Source organism: Adiantum capillus-veneris, chromosome 26, assembly GCF_014529385.1.
Source record: "Adiantum capillus-veneris isolate H3 chromosome 26, ASM1452938v2, whole genome shotgun sequence".
NCBI lineage: Eukaryota > Viridiplantae > Streptophyta > Polypodiopsida > Polypodiales > Pteridaceae > Adiantum > Adiantum capillus-veneris.
The window spans coordinates 69,764,477-69,783,222 of NC_140956.1; the positions used below are offsets into that span (position 1 = coordinate 69,764,477).

Below are 18,746 nucleotides of genomic sequence, written 5' to 3' on the forward strand. Positions count from 1 at the left end.
GGCATTCAGAGCCTGAGCAGGTCTGTCGAACCCGCAGGTTATTCCAGCCGGGGGCTGCGTGAACTTCATCCCACTGCAAGAGAGGGAACGGGAGCAGACCCCGCTGGGGCTGCATCTCCTGTATCTAGCGTGGTACATGCTCTGCACCTTGCAGGGTAGCCTTTGCTTGCAGGCGATCTCAATCCAGCCAGGGGCGTAGAGAGAGAGAGAGAGAGAGAGAGAGAGAGAGAGAGGAAGAGAGTTTTTAGGCGTAGAGAGAGAGAGAGAGAGAGAGAGAGGTAGCGTAGAGAGAGAGAGAGAGAGGGAGAGAGTTTTAGGCGTAGAGAGAGAGAGAGAGAGAGAGAGAGAGAGGTAGCGTAGAGAGAGAGTGGGAAGGTTTTAGGCGTAGGTAGAGAGGGAAGGCATAGAGAGAGAAAGAGGGGATTTGAAGCGTAGAGAGAGGAAATCCGAGAGCGTAGAGAGAGAATAGTTCTGCACGCGTAGAGAGAGGAGAGGGAAAAAAAAACCTGCAAGCGTAGAGAGAGAAAGAGCTTGCACGTTTAGAGAGAGAGAGAGAGAGAGAGAGAGAGAGAGAGAGAGAGAGAGAGAGAGAGAGAAATGAAATGAAATGAAATGTTATATTAACGTCTTCAAAAAAAAAAACCTGCAAGCGTAGAGAGAGAAAGAGCTTGCACGTTTAGAGAGAGAGAGAGAGAGAGAGAGAGAGAGAGAGAAACTCCTCCTCCTCACTCCGGTACCCCCTCTCCCTTTCCGGTCACGGCCTCTCAATCATGAGAAAGCCGAATAGCAAGGATGGCCCGGTGGAGAATGCCATCCAAAAATGCAAAGAAGAACTGAGCGAGTCCATCATCAAGATCAACCGCCACCTCTTAGGTACTATTAACGGACTCAATGCACGCGTGGCAGCACAGGAAATCACGATACGTACACTCGAAGATCACGTGAAGGCCCAAGATGAGGAAATCGCACTACTCAAGAAAGCTTGTAGAGCTGCGATCGCAGAATGTCCTCGAAGAGGGAGAACTTCAACCCTTTGTCATTGAAGAGCTTAACACGATTAAGGAACAAGTACGGGCCATCAAAGAAGGTGGGGAGCAACAAAAAGAAATGACGACCTCGTGGGTAGATGTCATCACAAAGACCCAGCAAAAAGCAGAAAAGGCCCAAAAATGGATCGAGATTGTCAAGAAATGGAAAGGCAAGGAAATAACTCCCACTCCCACACCAACCATCATCAACTTGACACTAGAAGAGGAGCAAAGGAGACGTGTGCGGGCCTTACACGTAAGGATATGTGGCCTCAGAGACCAAGATAATGTAGATAAAGAGGTGAAAGAACTCATGACTCTGGTGGGGGTCAACGAGCAGACGCATACGAGGGCTTGGAGAGGGCACTAAGAAAAATGGGAGCAACGGAGAAACCTCGAAGGAAAGGGCACTCATTCTCCGCTTCCCCTCCATGGAAGCGAAGAAAGACTTCTTGAAGAAGAGAGCGACTCTAAAAAAGACGGGCATCTTTCTTGGAGATGACCTCACCCTCTCGCAGATTGCTCATATGCAAGAAGTAATGCCGGAAATAAGAGCAGCAAGGGAAAAGGGGAAGATTGCTTTTTACAGGGATGGAAAGGTGGTGATATTGGAGCGACGCCCCGCATGACGGTGCGAGACCTATGGGACCACACTAAAGATGGCAACCTGGAATTGTAATGGGTCACTTCGTCTTGATGTAGGGGCCTTTGAGGATAGCTTCACGGGGAGAGACATCATTTTCTACTCTGAGACGCATCAAGCACCGGGACAATCCATGCCAAAGGTGAGCGGATATAGATGGGAGACAGCCTACAGACAGGAGACCAGATCGAAGCATCGAGGACGGGGCTCCGGGGGAGTAGCAGTTCTATTCAGGGAGGAACTGCAGCCAATGATATATATAGCACGCAAGGATGAACAGGCTAGGTACATGTGGGTGAGGCTTAGGGCAGAGACGGGCAAATACCTCTACATTGCTATTTGTTACTTTCCTCCTAGTACGTCAGTATATGCATCACCTAGAGGACAGTCCCCCTTTGCTATTTTGGAATATGACATATGGGAGTTTTCCAAGGATGGTGACATTATCATACTAGGGGATTTCAATGCTAGGACTGCCCACCACCAGACAATATTTTATGATACTTCCGAAGAGATGCTTAGGGAGCTGGACGTCACAGAGATGGGTCTATTCAGACTATCACAAGATGAGGAATACACTGAATATGGCAGATACTTGATAGATATGGGAACCGCACACAGATTGGCCATTGTGAATGGCCTACAAAGATTTTCGACAGCTGGAGGTTTTACTTGCTTTCCACACCGACATGGTGCCAGCACAATGGATTATGTTATGGCCCAGCCAGGTCTCATTCCTTTCTTTCAGGATTTCATGGTGGGCACTAGGCCAGTTGGAGTAGCAATTGATCATGCTAACGTGTCTTTCACCCTGACCTTTCAGTTCAGCACAGCTCCATTAGGAGAGGTCCCCACACACACTCGGTATATCTTCATGAGGGAGACGGATTCTGTGTATATGGATGAGATATACAGGCAGCTATGCACCCAGGAGCCGGGACGGCCACTAGATGAACTCAGCAGCATCAGAGGCATACCCCCACAGCCAGCCCACACGGAGACAATCTAGGAACATGCCCCAAAACAGTTGGTATGATGAGGAGTGCAGAGAGACGAGGATCAAACTACAGAGGGAAGTGCTCACGGGTATTACCACACATAGACAGTCACGGATTATCTTTCGCCGCCTAGTGCGACGAAAGAAAAGGGCCTATCTATCTCAGCTAGAGCGAGATCTATATCAGCTATTTATAAGTCAGGACTCGGGCGAAGCATGGAGGCTTTTCCACGAGCATTCACCACCGCCCGCGGTCACCTCCACTGAGACATGGGGGGAATATGCCACATCTCTCTACACAGCATCAGGGCAACCACCTCTGCCGGACCCACTAGAGACATGCCCAGAGACATGTTCTTTCTTTACTGCCGAGAGGGTAAGGAAAGCCATTGACAGGATGAAGACAAGGAGAGCACATGATCATGATGGTCTGGTAGCAGAGCACTTCATCCATGCCAGGGATATGCTTGCAGCTATGATGTTTAATCGAGCTATGTATGAAGGCTTCCCGGAGAATGGAGTATGTCTACGATTGTGCCTATTTTCAAGTCAGGAGATCCTATGATTCCCGCCAATTATCGCACCATCATGGTTGACCACACATTAGCTAGGTTGTATGCATCCGTTCTTGAGCAGGAGCTGAGTAGATGGGCAGAGCGAGAGGGTATAAGAGCACCAAGGCAAGCAGGTTTCAGGAAAGGTTTCTCCACTCTTGACCAGATTCTGACACTCAGAGCTATTATTGAGGAGGGTAGACACCATGGCAAGAGAATCTATTGTAGCTTTGTGGATTTCCGCAAAGCTTTTGACACAGTGCCGAGAGCCAGACTTATACATAGACTACAGGACATGGGTGTGCCTACAGAGCTGATATGGGGTATTCTGGCTCTATACAAGACAGTGATGGGGCGGGTACGCACCACTGAGGGAATGTCTGACATGGTCCACTCCACTATTGGAGTAAAGCAGGGATGCCCCCTATCCCCGACTCTTTTTGGGATTTAAGTGGATGAGTTTTCAGACTATGTAGAGCGGCAGGGGGACAGGGGGGCTCAACTAGCAGGGACATGGATTCCGCTGTTACTATATGCTGATGATATTGTGCTGATTTCAGACTCCCCGGAGGGGATGCAGCGTCATTTGGATGCTCTGCATACATTTGCTCGTGATAGTGGATTGTCGGTCAATCTGGGGAAAACCAAGGTTATGGTGTTCAACACCACACCACAGTGGGTCAGGAGGTCGGCACCCACATTTATGCATGGCCAGGAGACTGTGGAGTACACAGATGCATATACCTATCTTGGGATAGTATTCAGTGGACCGGTGTTTTCACTAAGGAGAGCATCAGAGACTAGACTGATGAGAGCATATGCAGCTTTGGGAGGATTAGAGAGGATGTGTTCGCAGGTTCAGGAACCGCGAACAAAGCTTTGGCTTTTTGACACACTAGTGACTCCAGCTATGCTCTATGGAGTTCAGGTATGGGGACCCTCAATAGACCACCATGGGAGATCTAGCAACACAGATGGATGGAGATGTATGGAGAGGCCTCTCGTCTCTATGATCGCTCGGATGATTCGAGCTAAGGCCTCAGTACCACATGAGATTATCGGAGCCGAGCTAGCCGCCCCCCCCCCTCCCTCGTGGTGGAGGCACTGACGAGATCAATTTCTTTTATGCACGGTCTATGGGATCTCCCCAGAGACAGATACGCTCGGCTTGCCCTGGAGTCATCTCGACAACTAGCTCTACAAGGCGATACAGCTTGTTGGTATGGACAGATGACATCATGGTTTCAGTCGCATGGTCTCAACATGGATAGATTACCTCCGCTTCAATACTCCTTGGATGCACCCTCCTTGTCTCTCACACGAACAGAGATCACCAGGCTCATACGTGAGGATCTGATTCAGCTAAATACCAGGAGCACATGGATACAGCCGACACAGAGTTGGAAGATGGCCTTCTACAGAGAGCATCTTCTCCAACTCACAGAGGACGTCTTTGTGACTAGGCCAGCATACATGGATACACACTTATCTCATGGGATAAGATACGCTATTGGACACATACGCACATCCTCACATCAGCTCCAGATCGAGACTGGCCGATTTTGAGGGGTGCCGGCAGGAGCCAGGATATGTCACCTATGTAACTTAGAGCCAGAGACAAAGCTGCACTACACATGTCACTGCCTGGCATACTATGAGATACGCGGCCGCTTCCACTGCCTGTTCAGAGAAGGGTTCGGACCTTTTTCTAGAGTCATGAGATACAAGGATCAGAAGTGTCTCGGATTGTTCCTGCTAGAGCTGCGCAGAATTAGGGAGAGCTTGCTAAGGACATCAGGGGAAAGACAGTCTCAAAGACGCATCACAGAGTTCTTTACACCAAACAGAGGAGAGCCAACGGAGCAGTCATTACAGCAGATCTCACAGCCTACTCATACTAGAGGTACACTGCTTGACAGAGCCACTGAACTTGGCAAATCCAGACGTCCACGACCTTGGGGGGTCTCCCACCACCGACGAAGGTTGCAACAGCAGATACAGATCACTTTAGCTCGACATGCAAGACGCCCAACCAGAGTTCTGACCATGGAGGAGGTCGATGAGATCCGACAGCGACCGATGAGAAATTTCATCTGAACCCACAAACCCCCCCCCCCCCCCCCCCCCCCCCGCTTCCCCCTTATTTCCTTTCTCCTTAGTGTTTTAGTGTTAGTTCTTTGTAACTTGGTAACTTTGTAACTTTGTAATTTCCGTACTCAAACATGGTATTAGATTCACCAATTGTAACTTTTTGGTCTCATAGGTCATTTTGGCCTTTTGAAGACGTTAATATAACATTTCATTTCATTTCTCTCTCTCTCTCTCTCTCTCTCTCTCTCTCTCTCTCTCTCTCTCTCTCTCTCTCTCTCTCTCATTTCGAAGGGGGCTACAGAAAAGGATTCGAGCCATACTTTCTCGTCGTCCAGAGTGCAGATGAAGATGGATCTCTACTTCCCTCCCATATTGTCTACACATTGTACTGCTTAGTTCACACATTTCACGCCTTTCACCTTTCACACCTATCAGCTTAGTTTAGGATTCCGCAGTATTTATATCTTGTTATCCGAGCTTAATTTATTTTGTTAATCTGACTTTGTATCAGATACACCGCATTGTAACTTTCTGGTCTCATAGGTCACTTTGGCCTTTTGAAGACGTTAATATAACATTTCATTTCATTTCATCTCTCTCTCTCTCTCTCTCTCTCTCTCTCTCTCTCTCTCTCTCTCTCTCTCTCTCACACACACACACACACACAAACACAAGGATGAGATATACAGGCAGCTATGCACTCAGTAGCCAGGACGGCCACTAGATGAGCTCACTCAAATACTGACAGAGACGCTCCATGATATACAACTAGAACAGATATTCTAAGGTACACTTCGCAAATTCAGTGACAAAACAGGATTAGAGAAATGACAAGTCTGGCACCTCCAAGATGTTCAAACAAAGAAGATTGAGTTTAGGCATGCATGCACACATTATGTGCGTGCACGTGTACATGAGCATGAGCTTTTTCTTTTCTTACGAAAAAAGAGAGTGAGGGGGGGGAAGTTTGGTCTGTTTGTTGTCACCTGAGCTCTTATTGCAGCTGCTGCTTTTGCATGTGGGGATACATATGCTGTAGGCTTCAAAGCTGCTGCACTCTTGTTTGCAAGAGCTCCAGCTTTGGTTCCTGCCATAACTGAAACCCCTTGAGTTTGCTTGACAGATGACCACATAGTTTCTAGCAGTAAACTGTTTCTATAAGTCCATAACATGTCAGAAATCTGAAAACTTTTGAGGTTACAAACCAGAAACAGATGGACAAGAACAAGAGAACAAGAACAAACACATCTGTACAGCATTTCAAAAATGTGCAAAGCATTCTCCAAATCCATACATGCCATATATATCAAAAACTTGAAAAACAGAGGGTTCAAATTTGTAGCATAGACCAACTGCTACAAATTAAAAAACTGATATGCACAAACATACGAGAGCAACCACATTTAACAGCAATGCATAAATTTGTCTCCACTACTAAAGTTAAAGACAAAAGAGAACCCCTTTATCCAGAACTGATGACTACTCAATGCCTTCAGTATGGATGAAAAGCTAGTGTCATTTAGCCCATTATCCTTTTTTTGGGCCTTTTTTTCCGGCAAGTGTAAGCACATCCACTCAAATACCAGAGTATTGCTTGGACTTCCACAGTTCCTAAGCATCAAATAGACACATTTGCATCCTGGTGGACATGGCCAATTGAATGCAGTCTCATAAGAAACCAACATTTCATTTGTCTTCCATATGCATTGAATAACCATTCCACATGTTCTTGTATTAGACCAGATTCCATCTCCTTAATCATAGTTGTTTTAGGAAGTATGGATCATGCAAATCCTTCATGTCAGAGAATTTGATTTACGCAACGGAATTGTGACTCATTTGAGAGATTAAACTACTTGAGTAACAGTTTGGAAGTTTGACATAAAAATTGCTAGATCGATCTGTCAAAGGTGGCAACCGAAGATGCAATGAAGACAAGAACTGGCTCGTGATCCAGTGGACACCTCGACTCCGATCTAGAACACCTGCAATGCCACACACATGAACAAGGCACCTGTGGAGAAGAGAAATCATTGATGGACATCTGAGAATGAGAGAGAGAGAGAGAGAGAGAGAGAGAGAGAGAGAGAGAGAGAGAGAGAGAGAGAGAGAGAAATGAAATGAAATGAAATGTTATATTAACGTCTTCAAAAGGCCAAAGTGACCTATGAGACCAGAAAGTTACAATGCGGTGTATCTGATACAAAGTCAGATTAACAAAATAAGTTAAACTAGGATAACAAAATATAAATACTGCGGGATCCTAAACTAAGCAGTACAATGTGAAGACAATATGGGAGGGGAGTAGAGATCCATCTTCATCTGCACTCTGGACGACGAAAGAGTATGGCTCGAATCCTTTGTTGTAGCCTCCTTCGAAACTGTGTAGCTCCTCTTCTCCATCGGGGTCGTCTAGATCTCCCTAGCTCCAATGCTCGGTCTATGAGAATGCCAGTAGTGCGGGTAGACCTCTCCACTGTTGGCTGCTCCTCTGTCTGTTCTTCTGGGTGTACAATATCTAGTGTAAAGAAATCTGTGATCTGTCTCTTGGGTTGTCTCTCTTCAGCTCTCCTCAGTAAAGTTTCTCTATGCCTGTGTAACTCAAGTAGATATAGCCCAAGACATCTTTGATCCTCATAACTCATGACCCTAGATAGAGGCCCAAAACCTTCTCTGAATAGACAATGAAAACGGCCTCGTATCTCATAGTACACTGTGCAATGACATATGTAATGTACTTCTGTCTCTGGCTCTAGATGGCATAAGCGGCATATCCTGCTATCTGCTGGTGTCCCTCTGAATCTGCCAGTCTCAATCTCAAGCTGATGTGAGGATGTGCGTATCTGGCCAATGGCACAACGCAAACCATGAGAAAGCTGCGTGTCCATATAGCTAGGTCGAATCACAAACCCATCCCCCGAGAGGTGGAGAAGATGCTCTATATAGAAAGCCATCTTTGTGCCCAACTCCTGTAACGGCTCTATCCATGTCCTCCTTGTGTCCAGCTAGATCAGATCCTGACGAATAAGTCTATTAATCTCTACCCGTGTCAGAGACCTCAAGGGTGCCTGTAGTGAGTATTGAAAAGGAGGCAACCTGTCCATGGTGAAACCATGTGTCTGAAACCATGATGCCATCTGTGCATACCAGCATGATGTATCCCCATTAAGAGCTAATTGTCTGGAGGACTCTAGAGCCACCCTGGTCTCTAGTAGTATCCCACGGACTGTGTGCAAAGGAGACTAATCTGGTAAGCGCCTCAATCTCCATAGGGGGGGCAGCTAATTCCGCTCGAATGATATCATGCGGTACGGAAGCCTTGGCTCTAATCAACCGAGAGATCATAGATACCAGGGGCTTCTCCATACGCCTCCAACCATCCTGGCCTATAGAAGGTCCCCAAACCTGCACCCCATATAACATAGTAGAGGCAACCAAAGTATCAAAGAGCATAACTTTGTCCTAGGTTCCTGGAACTGAACCTGCGAACACATCCTCTCCATTCCTCCCAGAGCCGCACCAGCTCTAGTTAGTCTAGTCTCTGCTACTCTTCTCAAAGAAAATCTCGGCCCAGTAAAGACTACCCCCAGGTAAGTGTATGCATCTGTATACTCCACAATCTCCTGACCATATTTGAAAGTAGGTAGTGATATCTTGACCCATTGCGGTGTGGTGTTAAACACCAACCCTGGTTTTACCTAGGTTTACACACAGTCCACTATCCTCTGCAAAACTGCGTAGTGCATCCAAATGTCGTTGCATACCTTCTGATGAGTCAGATATCAGCACAATATCATCAGCATATAGCAACAATGGGATCCACATCCCTGCCAGCTGGGCACCCCTGTCACCCCCTCTCTGTCAATGTAATCAGACACCTCATCAACATACATACCAAAGAGAGTAGGAGACAATGGGCAGCCCTGTTTCACTCCAATAGTAGAGTGAACTTCCGGAGTGCGTACATATCCCACCACTGATCTGTACAAAGCCATAATCCCCCAAATCACCTCTATGGGCACCCCCATCTCCTGCAATCTGTGCATCAATCGAGCTCTTGGTACCATGTCAAATGCTTTGCGAAAATCCACAAAGCTACAATAGATCCGTCTCCCATGTGCTCTGCCCTCCTCAATGATGGCCCTGAGTGTCAGAATATGATCAAGAGTGCAGAAACCCCTCCTGAAGCCGGCCTGACCCTTTGCTCGTACACCCTCGCCCTCTGCCCAATTACTCAAGTGTTGCTCCAGAATAGATGCATACAGCCGTGCCAATGTGTGTCCAACCATAATAGTGCAGTAGTTCCCAGGCTCTGTAGGGTCACCAGCCTTGAAGATGGGCACAATAGTAGACAACCTCCAAGTCTCAGGTAATCCCTCACACATGGCACAATTGAACAACACTGTGAGAACCTCCATCAGCATATCCCTGGCATGTATAAAGTGCTCCGCTACTAGACCGTCATGATCATATGCCTTCCCGGTCCTCATCTTGTCGATGGCCCTTTGTACCATCTCAGGTGTAAAGAAAGTGCTCGTAGTTGGGCAAGGCTTGGTAGGGTCTGGAAGGGGTTCTTGTCCACGAACCGTATATAATGATGTCGCATATTGGCCCCACATATCAGGTGAAGTAATCACTGGGGGAGGGGAGTGCTCATGGAAGAGTCGCCATGCCTCTCCTGAGTCCCTACTCAAGAACATCTGATATAAGTCTCGCTCCATCTGAGCTAGGTAAGCTCGCTTCTTCCATCGCACAAGGCATCGGAAAGCAATCCGAGACTGTCTGTAAGTGATGACTCCTAAAAGAAGATCCCTCTAAAGCTGGGCTATCATCTCTCTGCACTCCTCATCATACCAACTATTCTGGGGCATGCTCCCAGAATGTCGTCTCCTGCCCGGCTGAGTGTGTGGGTATGCCACTGATGCAGCCCCATGCAGTGTCTCAGTCAGTAGAGTGGTGCACTCCTCCACTGAGAGGCCTATACCATTTGTGCCAGCTGTGCCTTCCAATAGACGGTCCTAGATCTCCTCTGTATAAACGAAATCAGTCTCTGGTGTAAATGTATAGCGGGTGTGTGACCTGCCTCCTGATGTCTGGGTTGTACTATACTGAAATTTAACGGACAGTGTCAAGAGAGCATGATCTACTGCTATGCCCACTGGCCTGGCTCCCACTGTGAAATCCTGAATGCAGGGCTCGGTTGTGTCATAACATAATCCATTGTATTGGCCCCATGTCTGTGTGGAAAGCATGTGAAACCGACTGCTTCAGGAAATCGCTGTAAGCCATTAAGTATGGCTAATCCATGTGTAGTCGTCATTTCCATGAGGTATCTCCCATACTCCGTCTGCTCTCTGTCATCTGAGCATCTGTCAAGTCCCAACTCACCCACATCCAGCTCTCTAAGCATCTCATCTTAAGTGTCATAGAAGACTGTCTGCGAGTTGAGAGAGAGAGAGAGAGAGAGAGAGATCTGGGAAAGGCTTTCCATGCTGATAACAAGTTGCTCATACAAGTGACTAAGGGTGGTCCGACATAGAACTGACATGCCCCAATGAATAGACCTGAGGTACACACAACTGTGACTGCTACTGACACTACCAACTGCTACTGCACTCACGACCACTGACACAGCCACAAGACTAACTAGCACCCACCTGCAACTCCTCCTGGCTGGAAGGTAGATCTGAATGGAGGGGGAGAGACGGACTTCAACTCAAGGCAACCATAAGAGCATGGCTGCCCTCTAGGGAATCTCAGATCTATCCTCTCCATGCCCTCCACAAGCTGCCCTAAGGAAAAACACTAGGGATAAGAACCTCCTCCTGACCATCCCAAGGTGTGGGAAGGGCTGCCAGCATTGGAGATGAGCAACACCCCCAAGGCTGCTAAAAACACAAGAGAAGCATATGATGTCTCTGACACCCACTGGCCTCCTTAGCATGCCCATTAGGGCACCCAAGGATGGGCGCCCCCCCCCCCCCCCCCCCCCCCCCCCTTTGGGGCTGGTCTACTCTGCCTTAAGGGTCCCCCCCTACTCACCTATATACCTTCTCTAGGAGGCTTCCCCACCCAGACTCCCAGCCCTCACGAAGCCCTCACGACTTTGGAAAGGGGTAAAAAAGGGAATAATGGGGTAATAGGCATGTGAGCATCATAGTCCGCTCGGGAAAAACACCTAGGGAAACTGGAGCCTAAATGACCATGAAACTGAGCCAAAATCCTGAGCTAACATGGCTAAACACATCCTGACATGAAAAACCTACCTCCCACTGGCCAGGCACAACCACAAAACAGCCCTAACACCTGTCTTTGGGAGAAACTGGGACCAACTTAGACGAATCCATTGACATGCTTAGACGAATCCAGTGAGATGCTTGAACTCTTAACACCCCCTCTCAGCTCCTAGAAAGGAGGAGGGACCAAGAAGCTGGAGTGAGCAATCTATGACTCTAAAGAGAGGGTTTTGTGGATGAGGATATCTGCAACAAACTCCGCAGTACAAAAGTATCCTGCAGTAAATACGATCCAACTGCTACCCACGCCAGGATGTAAAACACTATCTGTTGAGAGTGACTCCAACTCTAACAAGGATCTCCTCAACTCAATCGACTCACAAGTCGCACAATCAACATCTACAGAAGGTACTGTTGCTGACCGCTCCAAGAGAATGCATCAAAATTAAGGGTAAATGTCACTAGGAGGTGTATTTTTCATGTTGCCTTCTTTAAATATGTACTACATATTTTTATTTATTACTTGTTTTCGCCGAAACCCTTGAAAAGGTGCAAGTGGACATTACATGGCACATGGCTAGTGTGAAATGGCTGCGGCCGAACGGGTTTCTCACATCGGGAATCTAAATCAATCAGTCAAGAACTAGTCGGGCCAATTAGCACTGAATTCTGACGAGTATGGAAGCATGTGCGTCAAAATGGACTCGGCAAGTCACTTACAACTTTATAAGTTGGAAACCTGTGTTTTCAGCCCTTGACAGGTTTGGACAATTTGGTGAGAGTTTGATCTAAGTGTTCGGATGGTCTATTTTCCTTGAATAAAGAAAATACCAAAAGGGGCGCCAATCTTTCGGGCCTACAGAGTGTAAGTCTTCGTGTGCGTAGTGACGATCCAGTCGTTGGACGCATCTGTGCCCTCTTTTCTTCTCAATGCTTTGTGTAAAATTAACATATAATTGAATTAGTACCGGCCTCTATTGTGTACATGCCGGTTTTATGGTTCCATCGACGTGATAGTCACTTTTTCTTCAAAAAGTGCAACGTGGATTGTTGCGGGTGAAAGCAGCACAGAGCTTGTCAATATAGCAGAGAAGAGAGACCAAGTATCTGAAGAGGGATCTTCCTCACATGGCACACAGAAAGTTTCTTCAACTTCTCAAGAAGAGGACAAGTTGTTCAGAGCTCAATAGTGTAGCTGCATGGAAATGTTTCAGCAATTGGCCAATAATCCAAGGATGCAGGAGTTCTTATAGGCTCCGACATAGAGTATGATTGAGCCGTTGCAAGAAAAGGAGATTTCCAATGCATGAAGGTCTCGTGAAGCTCGAGGGAAAGCCCATGTCATTAAGCAACCAGCGATGTCCATTGATCCCAAGCAATTTGCTTTACCTGGACAAGAACCGTTTGTGAATGGTCAAGGGCCATGAACAGGCTATGCGCCAGATCCTTTCGTTACCTACTTCATATCCTGGTTATTTTGAAGGTGGTTCAGTGTTCCAAGCTATGGCTAGACCTTCCACAGGTTATATGCCAAGGAATGTGTTTGTGACAATGCAACCAGGCATGGTTAACCCTATGTATGGGTACATGGGTGTCTAACCAGGTTTTTAGGGTGCCTATAGTCAATTTCAAATGCCTAGAACGCGGTTTGGTATGGCTGGTTTTTTGCAGCCATCTACCCAAAATGCAAATATGACGAGTAAAACAGGACAATGCTAGAGCACCACGTTTATGGGCACCTATTTATCGTAATCTGACTCCTTTGAGTCAACCCAAGGATTCCCCAAGAAAATAAGGGACTACCGCACAAAGACAAGTGTCATGAATATGGCGCAGTTGATTGAGAATGCGAGAGTGGCCAGCAATCTGTCAAAAGGAGATTCCGATGGATTTAATAGCAACAAGAGAGGGTTCCAAGGCAAACAGTTTCTATCCAAGGGAAATGTTGCAGCAAAGCCTTTTGTGCCTCCCACAAAGAAACCCTCCACTGATGAAGTTGACACGTCCAAGAAGCAGTCTAAACCTTCTTCGGGGCGAGGACAAGAATAGAAAGGGCATTTCATTGGCAAATCTTTTGAAGGAAGGAAAGCTCTAAGAGAGGCCAAGAAATGCTTCATTTGTGAAGAGGAGGGATATTTTGCGAATGAATGCCCACAAAAGTCAAAGGATAAGGATGACAAGTCAAAGCATAAAGGAAAGAAGCCAAAGCCCAGTGCAAAATGGAATTGTGCAGAGCCTGGGGCAAAGCAGTGTAGGTTTTCTTTGATCCAGGAGCCAATGCAAATTTCGTATGTCCAGAATTGCCATCAAAGTTGGGCATTCGTACAGAGGAGATGTGTATGACAGGTGAAGCAGGTTTGGCATGCTTAGGTCATTCAGAGCCTGTTACTCCCATTTTGGGGAAGCTTCGTCTGCACATTTAGAGATATGTGGATGCGAAAGAAATTCATATTATGTGACTTGAGGGCTGTGATGTGTTATTGGGTATCCCATGGTGTTACATGTTGCATGCTATGGTGGATACTTACAACAAAAAGATTACCCTTGTAAATAGAGGCAAGATTTGTGCCCTTGATATAAAGCTTAAAGACGAGTCTGTTCCAATTGTTTTTGCATATGCTATTTCACCTGTAATAAAGAATCATCTTCCTACATACTTTATCTTTGCAAAAGAAGTACCTGAAGTTCGAAACAGAGAATTACAGCTAGTTGTAATTTTTAAAAGGTTTAGGGTTTTGGCCAGTTTTGATGCCTATAGGTCCCAGGAGCTTCGAGGAAGCTAGGGAATCACCGAACAGGTCTTTTTGTGCAAATTGAGACCAAAAACAGATATTTCAGTGTGCTGTGATTTCTCGCCAGGTTTTGTAAAGTGCTCTAAAGTGCGTGGAAAGTCACTATTTACTTGGGATTTTGTCCGCGGAGACTTCCACTATGGTTATGCTGTCAAAATTGGGTTAGAGTAAGGGAATTTCAGCCCGATAAAAGTAGGACAGCTTAAAGAAGTTTACAGGTTTTTTCCCAAGTGTAATAAGAATAAAGAAATACCGAAAGGGGCGTCAATCTTTGGGGGCAACAGGTGTCGTTGTCTGCTTGGAAGCACTCTAGTTGCCAAGCCGTGTTTTGTTTGAAGTGTTGAATTCCAATCACACGCTTATACGTGAAGTTCCTTCGTGTCGTAAGGTTCAAATAAAGTTAAACAGTGTAAAGATCGGGTGAAAGCTACAGTCTACCACCCTACGGGCCGGTTTTAGAAACACGCAACACACATACACATACACTTGCTTTAATTTTTAGCACATAATCTGAAGTTCTTACCTGTATACGTTGGAATTGCACCAAACTTTGTGTATGCATAGGATAAGTAGAGAAGACTGAGATTCTACAAGTGCACTGCTGAAATTCGCCCTAATTGAGATGATTTGGGGCTGAAAACAGAGAATTTACAGCCACAACGCTCTAGGAGAAGAGCATTTGCTGCAACTTCTCGCGACAGAACTCAAGAAGGTGACTATGGCTATGAAAGCCCTTGTTCTAAACGATGGGAGCCTTGTTCTAAACAATGGGAGCTCAAAGCTACCACATAAGTCACAAGGGGCTGCTCCCAAGCTTCAACGGAGAGCTCCACCGCATAGAGCATGCTCACATTAAAAGGGGTAGGAGCACTACCAACCTCCCAAGGAGGGGTGCTGCTCGTAAATAGACAAGAGGAAGAGGAAGAGGAGGGGGCGCTAGGAGATGTGTGTGTGTGTGTGTGTGTGTGTGTGTGTGTGTGAGAGTGAGAGTTGCAGTTACCATCGGGTCATACCTTTATTGGGCAGGCTTATGCGGATGCCTCCTTGTTTATGCCCCACAACCAGCAGAGCGACGTTCAGGTGATTCTGGAAGTTTTGGAATTGTTTGCGATTGCGGCTGGTCTTAAAGTCAACTTTCATAAATCAAAGCTTTTGCCACTTCGTTCTTGTGATTGGCATGCTCTGTTGTGGCCAAGAGAGACTGTTCCTCCTAATGTGATCACCAAGCATTTGGGATATCCAATTGAATGGAATGTCACTCACACGCAAAAAGTGGACTGGGTTATGTATCGTTTGAAAGTTAAACTGCATTAATGGAAGCTTTCTACTTGGCCTCTGTATGTTCGCCTGCGAATCGTTCAGAGTAACGTCATGGCATGTGTCCAGTTCTTTTTGCCATTGTTGTACTGGCCTCGCCATTGTCTTGATTCTCGGTTTTCCTCTCTTTGAGGTTTCCCACAGATAGATAAATCAAATTGATTTACAAAAAGAAAAATGTGTGTGTGTGTGTGTGTGTGTGTGAGAGAGAGAGACAGTGCTTGCATGGGTAAGTGTGTCACTTGGCACACTTACTTTAACACTTTAAAATCCTTCAACTTTTAAGTTTTAAAAGTTCACAAGTCACTTAAATAATGTGCAACTCACTCACAAATGTTAACATTAATTCTACCAATGAGAACATTGAAGGTTCCCGACACAATGCCGCACCGGCACTGCACCTGCAGTACCTGTTTACAGTTGTCGGGCCATTTGCCTAAGCACAAAGAGTTAAGACTTAATTTAACTTGCTTATCCCGAGGATTTATTTAAAAATAATGAAGGCCTTAGGATTACTATTCTAAGGACCCCATCTCATTCCTGTGCTCGCATTGACGCGCGTAATTTTTCTAAGCCTAAAACTTGAGGCTACTATCTACCCGTTTTTGAAGGCTTCATGGTATTTTCTGCAAGGGTCTCCCTCAGGTGTTCTAGCCCGCATTTAGGCACACCTAAGGCCCTAGAACTACTAGTTCTATTCTGATGAGCACACAACTAATTAAATAATTATTTTCTAGCAAATAAGTTAATCATTTACAAACACTGACATTGTTACAAGTGCAACCAAATCATCAACTTGCTACCCACTGGTTAGGTAGCTCCGTCGAAAATTCCAAGAGACGTGCATTTGCAAAAGGCACAGCAAATCTGCCAAGCCACCTCCTCAAAGAAAAAACACATCCATAGAAACCTACTCCAAAAGTGTTGAAGAAGATCCTACTATTGTCCAAACACTTCTGTTTGAAGAAGTGTCTGGAAATGAATAACTCCCCCTCTAGATCCAACAACCGCATGCATGCTCCCCTTGTGGAAAGGCACGACAACATGACTCCATCTGGGAAAACCTAAGCAATCCAGCACTGCCACACATCTTGAAACCTCCATCGGGTCCCCCGGACAAGGAGAGGTCGGGGAAAACAAGGGTAACGACAGGGAAGTCGTAGACGAGGGTCCATAGCCTCCACATACCCAAGTCTGCCCAAAACTAGAGAAAAACCATGTAAAACAGCAAGCTTCTTCTCTCTCAATCACGTCAAAAACGGCACTGGATCAGTCAAATCCGAGCATCCAAGGTGGTCGTGTCACCTAGGGCTCTGATACCATGCAAGGGTGGCAGTGGAAGATGCAATGAAGACAAGAACTGGCTCATGATCTGGTGGACACCTCGACTCCGATGTAGAACACCTGCAATGCCACACATATCAGCAAGGCACCTATGGAGAAGAGAGATCACTGATCTAGAAAGAGAGGACATATGAGAATGAGAGAGAGAGAGAGAGAGAGAGATCTGGGAAAGAAGTGTGGTCCCGCATAGAACTCACATGCCCTAATGGATAGGGCAAAGGTACACACAACTGCGATTCCTACTGACATTGCCAATTGCTCCTGCACTCGAGACCACTAACACCGCCACAACATTGGCTAGCACCCCTAGAAGCGCTAGGAACAAAGCAACCTGCGGCTGGAACGCAGATCTGAATGAAGGGAGAGAGACGGGACTCAAGGCAACCATAAGAGCATGGCTGCCCCCTAGGGAATCTGGGATCTCTCCACTCCATGCCCTCCACAAGCTTCCCTGAGGAAAAACGCTAGGGATGAGAGCCTCTTGCTGGCCATCACAAGGTGTGGGAAGGGTTGCAAGCGTTGGAGATGAGCAACACCCCCAAAGCCGCCCAAAGACACGAGAAGCAGATGCCAAAAACGCTAGGCATGTTGTTGTCTCGGTCAAAAACACTAGGCATGATGTATCTCTGCCGCCTACTAGCCTCCTCAGCATGCCCACTGGGACACCTAAGGAAGCCCCCCCCCCCCCCCCTCCTCGGGGGCTGGTCTACTCTGCCTAAGGGGTCCTCCCTTCTCACCTATATACCTCCTCTAGGAGGCTGCCCAACCCAAACTCCCAACCCTCATGACTGTGGAAATGGGCAAAAAATAGGGAATAATAGGGTAATAGGCATGTGAGCATCATAGTCCACTTGGGAAAATGTTATGTCCCGCTCACAGGAGAGGGGATCTAGCCCAGATGCCGTCGGGATGGACGTCCAGTGTCCGAGCAAAACGTAGTGTAAACACGGCCAGTGTGGCCGGCCATTATTATAAAAGGGAGGCCAAGGCCTCATTTACAGTTATCGACCCCCGCTGGCAGAGTGCCAGAGGTTAGCCCGCGAGGCTAGGAGTGCGCGAGGTCACCTCGAGGAGGTGAGGCCGGGTGGTATGGGACGCTCGGTCTTACAGGTGCACGCCTACGTCCTCGGACACTGGCCCCAACACGGGGGAGCTGCCGGATGGTGGCTACGGTCGGGTGGTTCGTCCCACGCGTATCTGTAGGCGGTCTGTGTAGCAAGGAGATCCTCCCTCCTCGTTCGTTTCATGGTATCAGAGCCGGCTTGGCTGCGGGAAGGACAGTGTGCACACCTACGGATCGGTTCGGGTCGAAAAACCTCAATTTCACGTAATCTTTAGTAATTAATTGCTGAAATTACTTGTTTTCTTTCTCATAAGCATGTTTGCAGGTGAGGATTTTGCTGATTTTTAATTAAAAAACAGCAAATTAACATACGTGAGTGCTGGAAATTGAAAGATTTCTGATAAATTTTACTGATTTTCGATGAAAATCAGAGAATTGCTTGTTAATTTACTGAATTTAGACTAAATTCAGCATTTAAAATCTCTCTGTAATGTCCTCTGTGCGAAGCACAGAGAGAGAGAGAGAGAGAGAGAGAGAGAGAGAGAGAGAGAGAGAGAGAGAGAGAGAATTACCTCTCTCTGTGAGCGCTTTGCTGGGTGGATTGAAGCGTGACAGAGAACCTTGCACAGGGGATTTCCCACCTTCAATACTCGTTTTTTTTTGCCAACGTGGGCGCTGACC

At 46.8% G+C, this 18,746-nt stretch overlaps 1 protein-coding gene across 1 annotated transcript in view; it reads right to left on the reverse strand.

The window, feature by feature from the left end:
• The window catches only part of LOC147423619 (Eukaryotic translation initiation factor eIF2A family protein), a 112,218-nt gene that overhangs the window by 39,891 nt on the left and 53,581 nt on the right, over window positions 1–18,746 (reverse strand). The window contains exon 12 of the mRNA XM_086501173.1: window positions 6,300–6,400. Coding sequence (XP_086357299.1) covers window positions 6,300–6,400 — 101 coding nt within the window. The remainder of the gene's footprint in view (window positions 1–6,299; window positions 6,401–18,746) is intronic.